We start from the raw sequence: 20,631 nt of genomic DNA on the forward strand, positions 1-20,631 counted from the left end.
CCCCCCGGAAAAGATAAAATGTATTTCTCTCCTATTTTTCCTTTTCCTTCTTATTTTCTAAGATTGAAATGAGCTATCACTAGTAGAACTAATATTGCAGGAATTCCCTTTTTCTGCATCAGAAAGCATAATCTGTAAATCAAAGAACCAGAAATTCAACACCAAAGAGCTCATTTGGAAAATCAGTAGTTGCATTTCCTAGCCGGCTAGCCACTTCAACTGCCTAGATGCCTAAACCATGCATTGACACCACTGATCAGTTTTTGAATATTTTTGGGATGGCTTACTTTATCCAATCCAATCTGAAGTTCTAATGAAGCTAAAATAAAGAAAGAAAAAAAATCAATGAAACAACGTAGGACTGAGTAAACATTCAGACCAAGGGGAAAACAAGCTTCTTTATGCAACTTGAAAGGGATGGGAGGCGTTCGATAAGGAGAGCCAAAGGAAGAAACAAAGTTAAAAGAAATGAGAAAATCAGAAAGGCAGCACTATAAGAAAAACATGGAAAAGGATGCACATAACATTTGATGATGTGGCATTTCAAGTACTGTCCTCAGTAACAGCATCAGATAAAGGTTGCAATGAATTGGAGCTTCACCAAAGTAGTAGCGCAGATGGTAATAGAAGAATGGGTAAGTGCAGACTGAAGATAGATTGCAATAAAGGGACCATGACACCACAATTAACAGGATAAGTGCAATTTTCGACAAAGAGAAATATAATATTCCCTTCAAAGACAAAATGTATCTAAATTCATAGTGATTCCCATGAAGGATATCCAATGGAAAAGAAATATGATTTCCTTTCAACATGTTTCTTCTCTACAATTACCTTCTGAATACAAAGGTCAACCTTATTCTTATGACACAAATACATTTTTTTCTGGATGGGGAACAAATCCTAAAAAGACTTACCATATACATTATCAGGAAAAGTTTTAGGCGTGAAGTCCATCATCATAACTAGTATTTTGAACTCTTTCAGTTTCTCTATTCCCAACTATGAGTTCATAAATGCCAACATTAACAATGAATTTCATGACACCACCAGAAAAAAAATCTTAATACCATCAAATTTCAACTAAGCAGCAGGTAACCATACCAGGCTTTAGGTAATTTATCAAGAATACTAGTCGACAGAGACACAGCCAACATCATAGGGCGACCGAGCTGTACAAGTTCCAGACTGTCGCTGGTGGGAGAAATGGAACCCGATTCATCTGAAGTTTTCTTCCATTCAACCAGCAAGTAAATCCCATAACCCACCATAGCCAACCCAACAAGAGTCAACAAAAAGTTCAAAAGCTTCAACAAGCACTCCCAGAACCCCCTGCACGCCATCGTTTCAAGCTTCCTCTGCTCCCCTCAACGATGAATCTTCTCTATTTCACAACATCATTGGTTTCCCTTAAGTAGACCCACAAACTCCAAATTCCAAGAAAACTCAAGACCGATTCACCACCTTGAAACATGAAATTGCAGAATTCCATTTAGAGAAAAATTGAGTAAATCCCTGTATGATATTAAACTAAATGCAGACCAAATTAATGGAAAAGAGATTTTTAAGGTAATTTTATCCTCTACAGATGCAATCGAAGATCCAATCATAATCAATCCTAAATCAATCTTGATGAAAATTTTATTATTTTTCCACAAAAACCAGTGAAAATCGAGCTACCCAGTACAGGATCGAAGAAAAACTTTTAATACTTACAATTAAAAGGTAATTTTTGCAGAGCTTTGGATCCTTAGCTTTGAAGGCGCTTTTGATCTGAAATCTAGAGAGAACCTGGAAACAGGAAAGCCAAAAGTACGAGACCAATCTTTCAAAAAGTGGAAAAAAGGGACGATGGTGGAATATACATAACCTTAAACTCCATTTTAATTACATAATTATTCCGACAGACCAGTTGTGTTTCGACACGTGGACAAAATGTGAGGTTTGATGGACTAATAAGAGGTTGAGATCGATTTAAATGGGATTAGGACGGCTAACTATATATAATACTGTGGTTCCCGGCAGAACATGGCTACAACACCACGTATGCTTAGCTCAGCCAGCTGGCAGAGACAACTTCATAGAATTAATTTACTTAAATACCCCGCTCAAGAATCTAAGGACACAAAGAACTAGGTTCTGGTCATCCGGCATTGCTGTCATATCTAGGGGTGTTTTGGCCATAAAAAAATTACGATGTCCGTTACAAAGAGTGAAAAGAATCGGGATGCCGATCCATCGATTTGGTTCGGTTCGATTAGGTCTTAGTTGAATCAGTTTCGATGTGCAATCGTGAAACTGAAACCAAATCAATAAGGAAATTTCATATTTGATTTGGTTCTGGTTTCAATTCCTGTATTGATTTATTATCGGGTTTTTCCAATTTGGGTTCACATACATATTTATACAAAATAATGTGAAAAATGTTTTATTGTGAGTTTCGAGCTCTTATTGGTTTGGTTTTGAAAGTTTTATCCCAAACCAAAACCGGACTGAATAAGAATTGGTTCGGTCGGTTTACGTGGTTCGGTTTGCATTTTGACACCCCTTCAAGAGATTATCCATTTACCACAAAACCTCGCTGGAATCTATCTGCTTCAGTCTTTTAAGGGCAACATCGGTAATTGTGTCAACGTTCTCCTGCTTAATGCCTTGTTGAGAGCTTCAGAAACGCTCCTGTCAATATTCCACATCTTTTTAAGTGACGTAAGCAGCAACTTTTCATCAAGACCATTGACTGGAAGATGAACGGGCGTGGGTAGGAAAGTGGGCCCACCCATTGATAGGTAAAATTGGCGGGAATTGTTGGATTCTTATGAGTGATTCGAGCAAGTACTTTTATGATCGAGACCGTTGATTGGGAAATTAACGGTAGGGAGAGAATCTGGGTCCGCATGGGGAAATGGGCGGGAGTTCTTGGCGGTTTTTGATTGGCAAAAGGATGGGGACTTTTGGTATTGGACAGGTGGTTGCAGGTTAGACCCCACCCGTCATTCAAAAGAAAAAGAGGAATTACCTGTCAAAGTTCCCATAGGATACCGTGAGAAGCGGCGATTTCGGATCTTAACGAACGCCAAAACGACAGCAGCTAAAATGGATGGATGTGCACCGCCAGTGTGGATAGACATGGGTGTCAATTCGTGGCCCAACCCGACTAAATCGATCGGGACCGATCGTTTATAGACCAGCCCAGCCTGGATCGTTTATTAAACGTGTTGGGCTTGAGCCCGGCCCGTTTATAAATGATCGGTCTCGATTTTACTACTTGGACCATCGGGCGCCCGACCGAGACCGGCCTATTGTGCACCGACTTGGCCCGACCCTTTAATGATTGTAGAATACCTATTTTACCCCCCAAATTAAAGAATAAAAAGTAAAAAGTAAAAGACATGTTCACATTTTAAATAATGGTTATATTCAATTTATTGTCATTTTTTTGGGTTTGCATGAGTGGGCCGGAATGTAAGAGCACATTTTAAAGAGGGCCCGTTTAAAAACCGATTAAAGTCCGTTTAACATTAAACATGTCCGTAGCCCGGTTAAGGCCCGACTAAAGCCCGATTAAGGTAGCCCGATTATAGCCCGAGACCGACCGACCGAATATAAAGTGTACCATGCCCTCAATAACTAAGCCCGATTAGTTAAATGGGTGGACACGGTGTAGTCTTTGAAAGTCTTCAAGCCAGATTAAGCCTGACCGAAACTGGACCGACTCGACCGGTTGACACCCCTAGATAGACATGATGCTTCATATGTTGTGGTTTAAACATGGTCCACCTCACGTCTCAATTTAAAAGCTCGGGTTTGATGGTCTGACCATGGTCTAATCTTCATCAATGTCTACACCAATAGGGATTGGAAAAAGGTTCACATGGGTACACATTGTCAAAATACTGAATTGAATTCCTGTGGCAGAACAAGGCATTTGGTGCGCATCCAACGGTCATAAACATTCAGATATGGAACTCAAAACGATCACAAGCATCTCAATGCATTTTTGGGTGTTGGATATGCGTCAAATGTCTCATTGCGCTCCAGAGGATCTAAGTCCCAAGATAATATAGTGTTAATATGATAATCGGATCCTTTATAGTACTATAAGCCCAAGCCTTGAGATGCATGTTTGAGGGCTTCCAGCCCTTGGATATGCATTACATGCCTTATAGGGTTATAGAGGACCCGACCCACTAAGATAGATCTCATTATGTGAGAAAAGTATAATAGAATATATACAAAGGCAACGTAGCAATCGTTTTCCATACATACATGCAAAATTTTGGGTCCAAGTTGTCACACTCGACCACCTTTAGAGGCCCATTCTCCCAATTTCGTTCTTCCATCTAACAAACGGTCGGGTTCCTTGATCAAAACATATTGTGGAGGTGCCCCCTCCCTTCGTTTTCTGAACTCTTTGCATGGAAACGCCCTAGGAACATAGGGATACTCCATTGATGTGGTCCTATTGACAGAAAAAAAGAGCACACTAATCCATGTGCAGCCATATTGGATAGCTTGGCCTACCATGTTAGATGTCTCCTTTTATTCCTGCTAGATTTGGTTCTTAAAATTGTCACGTAATCAGGCATGATTTCATGGAATAGATTTGCTAGCTTCAAGAACATATATAGGTGGAACTCTGGAGAGGATGATTTATAGAATTTCTTTTTCTATAGATCCCATTCTTTAACAACTATTTAAGACTCTTAAGTTACCCATGATTTAATGGGGTTCCCTGTGCAAGCCATGAAACAGCTTCCTACATAGAAGTGAAGCGAGGTCATTGCATTTTTTTCTTTTTTTCTTCTTTTAACAAAGGAAAATTCATTGAGAGAAATAATCCAAGGTAAAACACCTTGATGCAACAATCCAAGGATTTACAATGAAAGGAGGGACTTGAAGCCACCACACCCTAGATATCCGGAGTCTGGATGAACCAGCGACAAGACAGTCAGCAAGGACATTGTTTGTCATGCATGTGAAAATGAAAAAATAAGAAGAAAAAGAAGAACAGAAGCGCAAATCATCATCCACAAGATCCAAAGATAGTTAATCTAAAGAAGCAGTAATCTCATTAAGAGCATAAAAAGTGACCTCTTGAAGCTAAGTGGCTGTGCTAGCAGAGCCCCGTCACAAATAGCTTCTAATTCTGTTGCAGCAGCTAAGAAACAAGTATCTTACTTGCATATTGCTGCAAAATAGGAATCGCACGGGTCCCAAATAATTAACCCCCTCCCATTTCATATATTGTCGACATAAGCCCTTTTTTTTCTAATACTATAGTAAGAATAGATTGAAAGACTAGTAAGAAATTATACGAGAGAAATAATGACACTAATTCCATAAAAACATTAAGGGAAAAAGAATGTTCCCCGATCGCGCAGCCCCTGCACCAAGACATATATAGAGTGATGCAAAATGATGCCCCCATTGCTGTGAAATACAAAAACCCATCCCCATGTTGATGAAAAAAGAATGCTCATTTGTTGTGATGTCAAAACACAACATAGGGGGGGGTGGGCGGGGGAATGATGCCCACACACCTATAAAATACAAAAACCCCACCCTCTATTGATGTCCATGTGTGCCCCCTCATTGGTCTTCACATTGGCGCAAGGCCGTGTGACTAAGGGATGTTATTTTCCCCTAAAATTAAAATGAATTATAAGATTAAAAGGTGACTTTCCATTCTTTTGGACAAGGTTATCACATACATTGATACACATGATAGTTACGGTTTCGAAGTTCTTGTTGTGTCTTTGATAAGTTATATAGACAACACAAATATCTTATTTTTTTTGGTAGAATACAACAACAACAACACAAAAATTGAATATGCGAAAAATCAAATGGCTAGTTGGATGTAATTTTGTGGACAAGTAGATCCCAAAGTCTCTGCTCACATTTCAAGTTTCAACCAACAAAAAGTTGCCAAATGGAAAAATAATGTTTTCAAAATTGAATGAGAATGTTGAAACTTATCGAAAAGAAATGAACAAGTGTATGTTTAGCTAAGCCTTTCGGTTTTTTACTTCTAAGTCTATCGTTGGGATCACATAGATTCTCAGTCCTACATTAACCACCCCTTGAGCTGACTTGAGCTTATAAGTGGGAAAGAAATATCACAATAGGTGCACTTTTTAGGTACTAGACTTGTGACATTTTGGTATCAAAACCGATCCATGTGTATTCGAGGGCCCTAAATGTGGGTCTCACATGGGAGTGTGGATCCCCTTAGGGAGCGCATAATATTAGGTAGCATTTATACTATAGTGTGAGACCCATGCAAGAGTATGAACCCTTAGTGAGGTTGCTAGGAATTGAGCAGGAGAACTATCATGGTCACATAATCCCCAATATCACATCGGCTATCCCTTGGGGTGTTGAGTGCTAATAAGTTATAAATGAGAAAGAGAAACCCCAATAGCTAATCTTTTGGAGACTCGACCAGATTTAGTTAAGAACATTTTATTTGAAATCCGTAGGACCAAGATTTAGTTAAGAACATTTTATTTGAAATCTGTAGGACCATAAGCTTAAGAAACACACCTTATCAGTTTTTCCCCAAGAAGCTCAATCAATAGATCGCATGAGCTAAATATTCAACATTCTTCTAATGTAAACGATCCATAAATTCCACAGGGAACCGGAGAAAAACCATATGAATATTCAATTTTTTTTTTCAAATTTTAGGAAAGACATAGATACATAAATCAATCATTGCATCGTTTATCTCTTTCTTCAAATTCAATTATTATTATTTTTTTTATAATTGACAAGCAAACATAGACTGAAAGTGAATAGCATATACGTATTGAGAAGACCTTTCCCTCCTATGAGTGGACTGAAAGGACACACATCTAGTGTACAAGTTATTGTGCCCTTGGTAAATACTATGGCTGCGTTTGGTAACGTTCTAAAAAACGTTTCTAGAGTTTTTTCGTTCTATAGGAATGAAAAAACATAATAAAGCATTTGGTGCATTTATTGTGTGTTTCGTTTGTTTTTTTAACAAAAAGTGAAAAGAAAAAATAAAAAAAATGAGAATTTACAGAACGACAAAAGATAGTCTTGTTGTTCCAGTTTCATAAAATAAAAAAAAAAAAAATGACACAAACTAAAATTTCCGTTTTTAACACGAAACGAGGTTACCAAACGCACCCTATATAGCTGCTTCCTTCCCCCAAAATATTGTTTTAAAAACCATGCACTTTTTTTTTTTCTGCGGGTTGGGGGGTGTTGCGTAGGTGTTTGGGGTTTTATAAATAAAAACCATGCATTGATTACCGACAACCATGCGCTGATTGGCCCAGATACGTTAATGTCATTCTCAGGCTGAAATGCGCCATCCGTCACCTCCTCTTCTGCAGAGGAAAACAGGGGCTAGTATGCTCCTTTCTGTTTTCCTTCTCTTTTCGTTGAGGAATTGCCTGTTCTTCCTCTTGCTGGGGCTACTTACAGGAAGTCAAGCTGGCAAAACAAGGTACGCATCTCACTCAATGATGGTCCTTCCATTTCAATCCTGCCCAGATGTTGGAAACTTATAAATTTTACAGCTCTTATTAGTACTTTTTTCAATTTATGAGATCACAAACTCCTCTTGATTGAGTTCTCGGCTTCCATTTCAATATTTATGTTCTTGTTAATAATTATCCAATTTCTTTTTTCCTCTTCTTTTCCCCTTGGAAATTTTCCAATACAATTTTGAATCAGAGAGAGACGAGTTGGGGTGGGGTGAAGCTATTAATTTGGTGGGCATTTAGTAAATGGTTTATAGTTTGCAGATGTTGCATTCCTTATCAATAATGGGTTTTCTTCGACAAATTTAGAATAGTTCTTTGTTCTTGCATTTTGAAATTCATGGTTGTTGACGAATTTGAATAAATGGATTAATTGGGAACGAGGGAAGTGATGTTTATGGAGATTTGGGTGGGGGAGGGGGGGCTGGGAAAGTTATAAAAGGAAAACAAATATTTATACTGAGCTCAGTTTTTCATTGCTCTAGTTGGTAAAACTGCCAAAATAGTCCTTTTTCAGTCTTCAAGTCATTTCTGTAAGTACTAAACCTATGTAATTTAATGGTGTATTAATGTTGAAAATCACATTGGTATGTTTTGAGTTCTCAGTCTGCTAGAATATAAAGATGATGAAGAAGAAGAGGATTATTGTTATTACTAATTCTACTCTTCTAAAATGATAACATTATTACATTTCTTCGCAGTGCTGAGGGAGTAATAAAATTAATCATACAAATCTAGTGCTCCATCCCAAGGTAATACTCATGTCTCCTGGTTAGCACGAGTGATTGTTTGGGCATTCATTGGTTGGCTGCTCTATATTTTTCCCCCTTCTGTTATGGTGCCTCAATATGTGCTCCTCATTTGGGATGGTCTTCAAACTACTGAGATTAGGAGATTCTAAGAAATCAGACCTGCATTTTGATTTTTTGCTAGGTTGTTGAAGCTTTGTGATCTCAAAGAGTACTCCTTTATTAGCTTTGAGAAGAATGAATCCTCTCGTTCTAGCAGTTTAGCTGGTGTGTCATACTCCGCTACCCTTCCTGCTCACAGAAGAGTGGGTTAATTCTTACTCTTATCTAAACAGAGTCAATTTGTTAGATTTCAACATTTAACTGGTCAATGAAAGTTTACCTTCATTGAGGACTAGAACAAGATCGCTATCTATGACACTGTGAATTCTGTGAGCTATAGTGACAACTGTGCGATCTTTGAACTCCCTGCTTATAATCTTCTGTATCACGCCATCGGTTGCAGAGTCAACAGAGGCTGTGGCTTCATCTAAAACAAGAATGCTGCTTCTCTTTAATAAGGCTCTTCCAAGACAGAATAGCTGCCTCTGGCCCACGCTCCAGTTTTCCCCGCTCTCCACCACTGTGAGAGGTAGAAAAAAATTAGTAATTTAAACTTGCAAGGAAAAAAAATTGAGAAATGATTTCAGTTCATATGTTTAAATGACCTGTTGAATCCAACTTCTCTTCCTTTGCACGCAAGAGATCTCCAAGTTGACATTTATCAAGAGCCTGAAAATTTCACCAATATCTCAATTCTCAAATATTCAGTTAGTTTTTCTGTTATTTTACAAAAACAGTAATTTGCTTATTATAAGTAATATAAGTATTGTGATGGTTCAGATTGGCAACATAATCCCTCCATCTAAATGGTAGTTGTTTCAGGAAGATTGTTTAACGATGGGTATTTGAGAGAAGTAATCACCTCCCATATATCATTGTCAGAGTATTGACCCAATGGATCAAGGTTTCCTCTCACTGTCCCTTCAAACATCGTTGGATCTTGGGGAATGATGCTAAGCCTGGATCTCAAGTCATGGAGGCCTATCTTGCAGATATCCACACTATCAATTTCTATGGTTCCTTCTTTTGGTTCCACAATTCGGAAGATGGCCTGTATAAGAGTTGATTTTCCGCTCCCTGTCCGTCCTACAACACCTACCTTCTTCCTTCCAGGAAAGGTGCAGTTAATATCTCTTAAGACAGATGGAAGATGTTCAGCATATCGGATCTGTAACATGGTTGGATTCATTTGTTAGTAAAAGTGAGTTATAAACTCCTTTGAAGAAGAAATCTGACTGACAAGTAGCAGAGTATTCAGCCATTCAGGTGTCAGTTTTGCTTAAATTAAATGAGATTGAATTGAAGCTTCCTCAAAGAATTTGTGGATAGGAACTTGTCTTTTCAAGCAGCCACAATAATTTTGTACTTTAAAAAAGCCATAACTAACAGGTTCTATCAGGTTATTGGTAGGACCAGCAAATTGACTGAATTGGGCTTGCTGACCTTCCAATCTGTAGAATTATTTTAAACAGTTGAAAAGGATGTGATCATTGGACTCAAAATTTAGACTAGATCATTAATAACAGCCTATAGTGTCAACTTTCCCCTCAGAAATTTTCCCGGATTTAACCATCATTGTATGATTTGATCACTTTACATACATATCTTTTTTTTCTTCTTCTTCTTCTTCTTCTTCTTTTATTATTTTTGTTTTTAATATCACTTTACATACATATCACATGCATAGAACATGTATCTTGATGAAAGTTGGACATAAAATAGGTACATGTGCAGCTGCATAAGAAAAATAAATAGAGAAACCTCAGTCCATAAATTTATTTGAATAACCTGGATATTGTTTTAGAAGTGGTGATTTGCACAGTGAAAGAAATGAAGAGTATATGAAAAATCTCTTTCTATGGGAATTGGCATCATACTAATTATTTAACACAAATATTTCAAAAATAATCACTGAGCAGCATATTCATAGGGTGCTTTTTTTTTTACTGAAACCAATTAGCCAATTAGGTGAAACAACCATATGTGGCATCTGTGTATTCCTAGAGCCCAAGGTAATTTTTCGGTTAATTATCCTCGATTACCTTCCCCATTCATTGTGGCTAATTAGTCCTTTGATACCTCATATACATGGATGCTGGTTTGTGAAAAAATATACGATCATCTTATGATTTTGTTTTGTATGTCAGAGACAAATTGAATTCCCATCTAATGCACATACATATCTATATGTAAATTTCTATCTTCCTCTAGATTCCGATGCTGAAAAGTTTTTTATTAAATGTGCAAAAATCCATATAAAGCATGTATATTTCCATATTTTTTATATATTTAAGTCCTAAATTTAATACATAAAATTTTATACTCCTGCTGAAGTTGAACTATATACCCGAACATGTCCTGCACTGTATTTTTCCCATCCCTGAATTTACTAGGTAAGGTTGAAAATATGCTTGTTTAGTTTGTGGTGGTCTCTCTTTATTGGTAGGAATTTTCTATTGTAGGGTTCTCCCCCTTATTTATTTAGTTCATATTTTCTTTTCCTTTTTAATTTCTTGTAGAAAATTTAATACTTCAGATCTTGAACACTATAGTTACTGAACTAGTAGTTTTTCTTTCACTTATATAAGTAGGGATGTAAATGGAACAAATTCTCAGAAAATACACCAATATTCAAATTTGTATCCAATTAATATACTCACTATCCGATGAACATTTCATCTAACTATCCGAATTCGATCCACCAAGGAGTCAGATATCTGAATTCGAATTCTCGAATCTGAATCCGAATCCGAGTCCAATGATATCTGATATTTTCTTCTTTTTAATTCTTGAGTCTTGTGGCATGCTCCCTTTAGAAGCTGAAGCAACTCCAATCTATGTGACCGGGACATAAACACACATGTAATGTCCGATGCAGCAATCCTAAACTACAGAGACACAGATGTATTTGTTTGCAATTTCATTTTTCCTGTAGGCAATTGCATAGGTGAACCTATAAATTTTGTTTCCTTTTTATGCCAGTATATATTACGTATTTCCTTTTTCAGGTAAGCTTTCTCTCTCATTCTTTTTTAGGTTGCCTTGTTTAGGGGGTAAAATAAGTGTTCAGGTAGTATGGACACATGTTTCAGTGTTCAACACGTATGATTACATTACCTGCAAGTTTTTGAAGCAGATTGTTCCAACTCGTGGCCAGTTGTTTGGTGGTTTGCATTCTTCGATCACCAGAGGTGCTTCACTAGGGAGTTTTGAATATTGCAGAATTCTTTCTACTGAGATCATTTTATTTTCTGCGTTGCATATGTTCCATATGACAGATGCTTGCAGAACGTTCAGACTCAATCCATATGTCACTGCCAAACCTGCAATGCCTGTAAATATCCACTTCAGATTTAGAAATGACATTCAAAACTTGGTAATTTTGAGAAAGAAACTGAGAGGAAATTCAAAGGATTCTTTAGGTTGACCATAAGATGCATGTGCAAGGGAGTGGGACCATTCGGAGCTTTATGCTGAAAAATGTATGAGTAATCTTTTGCTTTTGGATGCCTGTTGGATATTTCCTTAGTCAGACATGTTTGACGTCTATGATGTTTACTGGTATACCTCTTATTGCATTTATGGTTCACCAGATGACATAATGAAAAGTACTGTTACTGAAAAACACAGTTATGAGCCTTACTTGGATTAATTATTCCTTCGGGGAGGCTCACAAGCAAAACCAATGAAAACACAAACACGAAATTTGACAATAAGTTTAGTCTGAAGGAAAGCCACTCCATTGCTGACACATTATGGAACCAGGGCCTAGAATGGTCATCAATAAGGCTGAGGTTTGCATTAGTGAAACGGTCTTCATGGTTGAAAGCTCGGATAGTGGCCGCTCCCATTAATGATTCTGCAAAATGGTGGAGAATTGGTGTTCTTTGAATCCCAGAAAGACGGGCCAGTTCTCTTGCAGTTGGTATATAGTATTGCTGCAGTGATCACCAAAAAATGGTTAAAGAGGGAAAAGAAAATGTGAAATGAAAAAAAATAAAGAATCAGATAGTTATGGACAAAACTTCAAGAACACAAAATGTAAAGATTAAGATGGAGCATTTTTAAACATCAATTGATGGAATAACAATTACAGTTGAAAGAACTGCTTACTTGGTACCAAATGCAGATTGCTGTAACTGGAATGAAGATTGCAAACACTTGCCATGCTACCTGTGACATCACTGCAATAGTCCCCAGAATCTGTATTATTGAGAATGCACACCAACCTAATTTTCCTGCCATCTCCAAGTCTAGCACGCTTTGATCTGTAGAAGTCTGAAATTAAAATAAAAAGGATTTCAGTAAGTCAGCCAAGTTATGTATACCTTTCAGTTCATCTATATGTATAGAAACACATACAAGCCTGGTTATGTATACCTTTCAGTTCAACTATATGTATAGAAACACATATAAATGTTTCCTTCTTAAAGATCTTAGGCATTACTATTACATATTTTCTGAAGTTCTATCAGCATAGGGTTGGTTCCATTAAACGAATGGGTGCTAACTGCTAAGGAGATCCCTTCATTGATAGTTAAGGTGAGAAGTTTCTTTTCTCAAAATGGTTTTCTGTAATCCTTTAAAACTCAAACAATGAAATATGAGTTGAGAGACTATGAGGCACTGAATTGAGATCTGAAAGTCAGAAGCTCTTTTATGCATTCCTTTGTTTTAGCTATGTTCATATGTGGCAGATGCAAATATCATTAGTGCCTCCAAATGATATTTAATGGTGTAAGTATATTATGCAACTCTTTCTTTCCCCTTTTCTCCCCTAAGAAGTATTTCCCTTTTACTTATTTCCAACCTCCAGCATTTTGATTTCTGTAATTTCTCAAGGAAAAGAATTAAAATACCCAGACAGACTGTATTAGTCTCATTGAATTGACATTAGAAATGAGTAAACAATGCTCCAATCAATGATTTAGCGGGCGGCAGACTGCTCTTGCCCATCTGTCTGTTTTAACAGTATGGACATTTGAAATAGTGAAGTACAATATTTGTTTGGCAATATTATACATTTGTAAGCATTCACATATAAGAAGCAAGTAATGCACCTGGTGGGGTTGTAAGATGGTAGATTTGGTGACTATGGCATCATGAGTTCTAGTCTCATTTGGATAGACTGATTGTTCAGATGAGATGGTACATTGACCAGTCAACTGTTCTCGGCATAGTAAAGGCAACGCCTAGACTTCCAAGCACCCTTTGCTGGGAGGTTGCATAGGTGCCTAGCTAGTGTCGCCTTGACGTCTATGCCCCCTGCCAACACCTTGGGTCACCTAGATGCTGTGACTACTATGGTTCTCAGAGGACCTCGAGTCTCGGGGTTGGCTGAATTGTATTTATCTGGTGGGTGACACTCCAAATGGTCCCACAGCAGTGGGACCACCGAGTCCGACCATCCATGAACACACACACCAGTATATCAAAATTCATAAGCTTTCATATGCATGAAAACATATATTGAATGTCACTAACCCGATTTAATATCCTTCCAGTTGGTGTTGAATCAAAGAAAGCCATTGGAGAACGAAATACACTGTGCAGCATGTTTGTGAAGAGCTTTTGCGAGGTTAGAAGGCCAGCTATTGCAAGTAGCGTGGCTCGGACGAGCACACAAAGTGAACTTCCAACAGATAGCATTATATACACAAGGAAAAGAGTGTTCAACCCCACTACAGGCTTAGCCTCAGTTGTAGGAGGAGAGGCCCATGCCATCCAATAGTTACTGGCTATCTGTAATACTTGGAAGAGTGACTGCGCCAGGAGTATGATAGGGACCAAGGCCCCACCTTTCACTGTAGTCAGGTAAGACCAGTAGACTTCTTTTCCAATGCTTCCTTTCTCTCTCTCTTCATCCTGGACTAATCTCCCTCCATTGTCTGTTGTCTCTAGGGAAATATTATGTTCAGAGTCATGCTGACCACTATAAAGCCCTGTATTTGAGGTGGGTTCAACATCAACTTCTCCATCAGACAGGAGCCTTTCGGATGTTCTGCTTGAATTTTCCACCATCATAATTGACTCTAGAGCTTCGCTGTGTGCACCAACTAAAACTTCAAATCCTATGTTCTGTTTTAGTAGTTCTTCAAACCTTCCTGCCTGTTTGACCCTTCCATCTTGCATCACCTGTTAATATCATTATCTGTCATTGTTGGTACTTCTTATAATAGTAGATACTTCAGATATTTTGTTTTAAGAAATGGAGAAAAATAGGGTAAGTTATGCTGTATTCTGTATACCAAAATGAGGTCTGCTGCAGGAAGAAACTCAACTTGGTGTGTCACATAAAGTATAGATTTGTCTTTAAGAATCCCCATCAGGCAGTTCTGCACAGATAATACAAAGAAAATGATGAAGATATTTGAAATTCTGAACTATTGGGCAGTCACTCAACTCCCTCTCCCTGCATGTTTGCAGTTCAACTAGGTTGGGAACCTAGTTAACAAGGTTAGGACTCACTAGTCTTTTACAAGCACTATATTACCCATTTGCAGGGATGTATGGACATACTCAGGTATGTGCTATAGGTGCTGAACTCACCTAAGCACCAGAATAAATGTTCCCTGCCATTCTTATGTTAGTTTAATAGTGGTGGTCTAGGCTAGTTTGGAGAATGTGAGTCCAATGATGTGGTGTTTAGTCTCTATCTCACCATGGGGCAAGGCTGTCGCTGATGAGTGATTGCAAAGCCCAGTTCTTCTTGGTCATGATTATATTATACCTTTTCTTGACTGAACCATTGCTAATTTCGGAAACAAATTTTGGTAGAGGAAGGCCGACTCGTGGCAACTGGCAACTGAAAGTTGAGCCATCAAACCTGGAGTATGAATCAATGATTGTCCGAAGAAAACTAACCTCAAAGAGTTGGGTGCCTGTATGAGCATCAACAGCACTGAAAGGGTCATCAAGAAGATAGATATCGGCATCCTGATAGACTGCACGTGCAATTTGTATTCTTTGCTTCTGGCCTCCACTCATATTAATTCCCCTTTCTCCAATCTCTGTTAGATCACCAAAGGAGAAGAGCTCAAAATCCTTTTCCAAAGCACATGCCTTAATTGTTCTCTCATACTTGGCACTGTCATATGGATTTCCAAAGAGAATATTCTCTCGGACATTTCCTGACAATATCCAAGGGGACTGAGGAACATATGCTTTAGTTCCGCTAATCTTCACCATTCCTGACAATTTTGGTATTTCCCCAAGTATACAAGAGAGCAGACTAGATTTTCCTGATCCAACAGTTCCACAAATGGCCACTTTCATCCCACTTTTCACTTTCAACTCTATTCTGTCAAGAGTTGGGCTTCTTGATTCTGGATTCCAGCTGAATTTTCCATTCTGAATCTCAATCGCAAATCCTGATTCATCTTTTGGGGAAAACACCACTGCATCTGGTTGAATTTCATCCTCCTGCAGGTATGATGCAACCCGATCAACCGAAACTTTAGCCTGTGCAATCACTGAGAGCAAATCAGGTAGATTGAAGATAGGATCCTGCAACATCCGGAAGGTTGCCAATGCAGATAAGACTCTCCCAGCTGTGAGTGGGATCCCTAGAAGTATACATGCTCCAAACGTCACAACCGAAATGAATGTGGGGGATCCCCAGAAGATAAATGCTGTGAGTGCTGATAACCGTAATGACTTCCATAACCAGTTATACTCAAGTTTTCTCTGGCTTTCTATCTTGTGGAGAAACTGAGTATCCCAAGCTTGGAGTTTCAGAGTCTTCATGTTTCGGAGAACTTCTGATGTAGCTTTCATCCGATCATCCTTTGTTTCCATAATCTTGGACTGGAATCTTTTCTGGGTTCTTGTGAGGGGTATGTTGCAGGCCATGACTATTGCCGTTGCCAATAATCCTGCCAGTGATCCAGAACCCAGATTCATATTTAGAATATATATCGCTAGGGAAATTTGTATGGGTAACATCCAAATTATGTTTAGGTACCATATGAAGTCCGTAATACGTTGGATATCAACACTCATGTAATTAATGATCTCTCCACTAGTATGGCTTTGGCGTGACTGGCTTGATAGATGCAAGCCCTTTTTGTATATGTGGGATATGAGAGTTGCTCGAAGGCGAAGTCCGAGTTGACGTGCCCCAAAAATCCACTGCCTCTGTGTGATGGTCTCAACCATCTTGGCACTTAAAAAGGCTAGTGCTAGAAAGTACCCGTTCTGTAATCTCTGTTGGTTTTTCCCACTTAAAAAGTTCACAAAGTCATCAATCAAGTATGGTCCAACATATGATGCTCCAGCACTGATGACTGCAAACAATGCATTAATTGCTGCTTTCTTCCTGATAAACAGAATGATTGCCTTGTATATGGATGGATTTGTGGTGCTGTCCCTTTCCTTGACATGATTTATACAATCACTGAATGACTGGGAGACGAATCGAGCAGAGTCTTTCACATCGATATCTGGGATATCATCCTGTTCGAGTGGCTTCTTGAACCCAACTGAAAACAATGGGTTGAGCCAAGAGAAGGTAATTAGTTGGAGAAGAGTAGCATGTCCATATGGAGAATCCTTTTTTCCTTCTTTCCTTTCAGTTTTCCCATTGAGAAGTGGATCAGTAATGCCATTCTCGAAGAAGCTGATTCCTGTGGTGCCTTTGATCGAAATACCCAACAGGTAGGTGGAGGCAAGGAGACTGAAGAAATCAATGTAATCTCCTACCCCAGGATATTCCTTGTTGATAAGAATGTACTGAATATCAAGAGCTGTGAAAATAATTGACAATGAGAAGCTGCATATCCACCAAGCTCTTAGAAACCAAGGAAGTTTTGGTGAACTTGCTTTCCGTGTGTTTATAGCTGCAAGTAGTGAAATCAACCATGATAACACTTGCATGATTTCTTTCAAAAAAACCGACATTTTAGATTTGCAACGGGTCCCACTCCCATTCAACAACATCAGAATAATGAGCAAATGGCTTCCCAGTAGCAGAATAGAGCAACCTACATTGGCTTTGTAGATGAGACCTTGCTTTACTGTACCAGGGTACTTCTCTGTAGGTTTTGATCTTTGCATGCATGACTGACATACTATTTTGCATACAAAATAGATTAATAGGCTTCCAAGGAAGCCAAGTTGCAGAAATATGCTGACATTCTCCCAGAAACATGGTGAGTTTGACTTCAACTTTGCTTCCCAATGTTGAAGGAGTTCCAAATCTGATGCACATGAAGCAATGGTGTTATATCAGGAAAGTATTCAAGAGAGGAGAAATCAGCCTCCATTATTAGTCCTATTATAACCAGATAATCACACTAGTAACTGTAGCTTCCTTAAGACAAACTTCAGAGACACATGCAGAGCAGTAATAGGTAGTCATTGATCTCTTAAAGATGGATGTTTGACATACTAATGTTGATCTGCTTAAATGAGCCATGGTGGTAAGTTCTTATAAAGTTGAAGATTTATTTGACAATAAATACATGCATGTAATTTATCCCCAAAAAATGTGTACTCCAACCCTTGAATTGAGTGTCCTTTCTTTTCAATATCATGGGGTGTTTTTGAGCTATTTAATTTCCTAAATTACATCTACATGGTTCTATTTGTATTTACATCATGGATGAACTGTTCTTGCACATCTCTTATGTCAAATTTCCCGTATTGTGGTTATAGGGAAATCCAGTTTTAAATACAGAGAGGGTTGTTTCTTGACAAATTCTGCTGCTCCTATAATGCAATCTTGGAATTCAGTTTTTTTTACTAATAAAAGGACTTTCTAATTTAGAGATATGACTTCTTACAAGCAAACAATTGGTAATTGTACATACTTCTCAACATTTTTCTATAACTATAAATATTCCTCCTAGAAGCTTGGCTTTGGTTAAAACAAGCTTGGTAACTATTTAAATGTTCTGATATTAAAAGATTACTTTTGTCAACCGAAGCACAAGAAGAGTAATTTTCGTTCTTGTTTTTGGTGCTTAGATCTCTTCCAGTAGGTAATTGGTGCTGATAATGCATACAGTACTTGTTAGACTGCAGAGGAAAATCTACCTGAGCTATAGTGGTATGTATACTCATAGCATACTTGAAGGGAGAGAGACCATAATGCAACAAGTTACCTACTCCTATGGTGAAATTAGGTTTCTCTCACCTGGCACAATTTTTTCTTACTAATTTTTTTTTATTATTTATTTATTTATTTTTGTAAATTTATGGTCCATGTCTCTCTAGATGTAATTGCATTATTGTAACATGTTGGTCACAGGCAAGGATTAAAGTATCGGTATCGATCGCCGTATCGGTCAGCCAAAATTAAGATATGTATCGGAGATATATTAAGATACGCTAAAGATACACACATAAATGGATAGGAAACTTTTTTTTAAACACTTTTACATAAATAATTTGTTAAAAAAAACTATTGATAACATGTATTATGCATAAACATTAAATTGAGGGTATTATATTAAGAATTCTAGGTTTGTAGTTGTTCCATAAATGTAAAATCCTTGTTTTCAACATTGATTTCCACTTTAGTTGGAGAGAAATATGGCTGGCAGCAACTTTGGAACAAAAACACCTCAAAAAATAGTGTTTTTCTGAAAAATTATCCATCTTTGCCATTATATGATCGTAGCGCACTGTATCGATACATACCGATACTCACCGATACGTACCGATCGATATATACTGATACGTGTAGATATATATCGATACGTACTGATTGATACATACCGATACTCACCGATATGTATCGATACATATCGAAACGTATATTTCACCTTAATTTTATATTTTTCATAGAGTCGTATCGGGGCATATCGTATCGTATAGATGTGTATCGGTGGTGTATTGATGTATATCGGTATGTATTGTAGGATATATATCGATACGAAAGGATTTTAAAATTTTCATACATTGTATCAGTGTGTATCGTATTGGTCAGCTAAATTTAAGATATGTATCTAAGGGTATCGTATCGGTATCGGAGATACTTTAAACCATGGTCACAGGTTCAAAACTTGAAAACAACCTCTTTAGCGAAGCAGGGGTAAGGCTGCATACATATGCCCCTAGACCCTGCAGTAGCAGGAGCCTCGTGCACTGGGTTGCTCCCTTTCTTTTAGGATGTAATTAACCTTCCAAAACATTACCGCCTCAGATTTACTCACGATATGCATCAATGTTCATGGAGATTATCATATTGCATTTTACAAGACTAATAAAAACTTCTAGTTACTGAAGGAAGCAAAGTCAGCAAAAAGTTGCATAGCATGTATAGAGTTAACAGTTCTGCAAGTATATATATCTAAAGGAGATCTTCATAGCATGTACAGCCCATATAATAGAAATCACCTCAAGAAGTTAAACATAATGAACACTTTGTGCCAATAGTTCATATTTCTTCTCCCACCTTCCCCCAAAGAAACAACTGGTGTGGGTGAGTGTACATCTTCTTTAAGCTATATAATTGCAAAATAATAAATGAACTCTAAGAAGAAGTCGGTTTCTCTAATCTTTTGCTTCCATGAACATATATACATATCCATTATAGCTAAGAACAGTCAAAGGAGCTTACTTGGTGCAGTGTTTAAACCAGACTTGGTTGCATGAAATAATAAGTTGCTCCAGTACTCCATTTCATTCCAAGTCCCTTCTCCTTCCACAAGCAGCACCAGTGAATGATGATTGTCTATTGCTCAAGAGTGTATCATAAATCAGGTTTTATGAGAGAGAGAGAGAGAGAGAGAGAGAGAGAGAGAGAGAGAGACACATGGGCCAAAAGGTACTGTTTGCTATAGCGGTTCATGAGTTGGAGTAGTGATTCCTACCCCAAAAGGAAAAAGTTGGAGTAGTGATGCAAAGAAGGGAGGGGAGAGGCGTGTGGGAATAGGATTTCACGTGATGATGATTTAATCAAAATTCTTTGACGACTCGGAAATTTTTGGATTGTTGTTCAGAGCCATTTTGTATTTTCTCTCTGATGATTTGATTAGTTGTAAAAGTGCTCTCCGCACTATTCTCTGTCGGTGTCAGAAAAAGAAAGAGAGAGAGAGAGAGAGAGAGAGAGAGAGAGAGAGAGAGAGAGAGAGAGAGAGAGTGAGAGAGAGAGAGAGAGAGAGTGTGTTAGGCCATTCATTCATGGTTGTTCAGAACTTGTGGGATCTGTTTAGCAAAAAAAAAAGAACTTCTGGATCTAAAACCCAGATTTTTTTTTTTTTTTGGGAAAATCTAAAACCCAGATGATGATTTGTAATGTTTGTTAAACAGTAAACTAT

The 20,631-nt window shown here is 37.9% G+C and overlaps 2 protein-coding genes and 1 long non-coding RNA gene across 4 annotated transcripts in view; 1 reads left to right on the plus strand and 2 right to left on the minus strand.

The window, feature by feature from the left end:
• Positions 1-1,876, minus strand: part of LOC122064741 (tobamovirus multiplication protein 2A-like) — a 16,090-nt gene extending 14,214 nt beyond the window's left edge. Inside the window, exons 1-2 of the mRNA XM_042628497.1 lie at positions 1,717-1,876; positions 1,105-1,464 (exon numbers count right to left, since the gene is read on the minus strand). Of these exons, the coding sequence (XP_042484431.1) occupies positions 1,105-1,343 (239 nt within the window). The 5' untranslated portion in view covers positions 1,344-1,464; positions 1,717-1,876. The remainder of the gene's footprint in view (positions 1-1,104; positions 1,465-1,716) is intronic.
• A 6,265-nt stretch (positions 1,877-8,141) lies between these two features.
• Positions 8,142-20,109, minus strand: LOC122064739 (putative ABC transporter C family member 15). Of its 2 annotated transcripts, none has more exons than XM_042628495.1 (11): positions 19,932-20,109; positions 15,233-17,565; positions 14,617-14,703; positions 13,853-14,503; positions 12,482-12,646; positions 12,012-12,306; positions 11,486-11,700; positions 9,231-9,536; positions 8,974-9,037; positions 8,649-8,888; positions 8,142-8,557 (listed from the first exon to the last, which is right to left on the minus strand). In XM_042628495.1, the coding sequence occupies exons 1-11, from the start codon at positions 19,990-19,992 to the stop codon at positions 8,415-8,417; spliced, it is 4,560 nt and encodes a 1,519-aa protein (XP_042484429.1). In that variant the 5' UTR covers positions 19,993-20,109; the 3' UTR covers positions 8,142-8,414. The 2 variants fall into 2 exon arrangements, with proteins under 2 accessions (XP_042484429.1, XP_042484430.1); XM_042628496.1 differs by having other exon boundaries at positions 14,650-14,703; positions 19,932-20,098.
• Positions 14,043-14,604, plus strand: LOC122064740. Its single transcript, XR_006135814.1, has 2 exons — positions 14,043-14,182; positions 14,270-14,604. It is a non-coding gene; the product is annotated as an uncharacterized LOC122064740 (long non-coding RNA).
• Positions 20,110-20,631: the final 522 nt, after the last annotated feature.

The sequence above is a fragment of the Macadamia integrifolia genome, unplaced genomic scaffold (genome assembly GCF_013358625.1).
Source record: "Macadamia integrifolia cultivar HAES 741 unplaced genomic scaffold, SCU_Mint_v3 scaffold1745, whole genome shotgun sequence".
Classification (NCBI taxonomy): Eukaryota; Viridiplantae; Streptophyta; class Magnoliopsida; order Proteales; family Proteaceae; genus Macadamia; species Macadamia integrifolia.

Excerpts from the sequence above, each read along its gene's own strand:
- LOC122064739 (XM_042628495.1), bottom strand. The coding sequence starts at position 19,992 with ATGGAGTACTGGAGCAACTTATTATTTCATGCAACCAAGTCTGGTTTA. Across the intron at positions 14,504-14,616 it reads CTGCAGCAGACCTCATTTTG|GTGATGCAAGATGGAAGGGT; the intron begins GTATACAGAATA and ends TGATATTAACAG. Across the intron at positions 9,038-9,230 it reads CTGACAATGATATATGGGAG|GCTCTTGATAAATGTCAACT; the intron begins GTGATTACTTCT and ends TGAAATTTTCAG.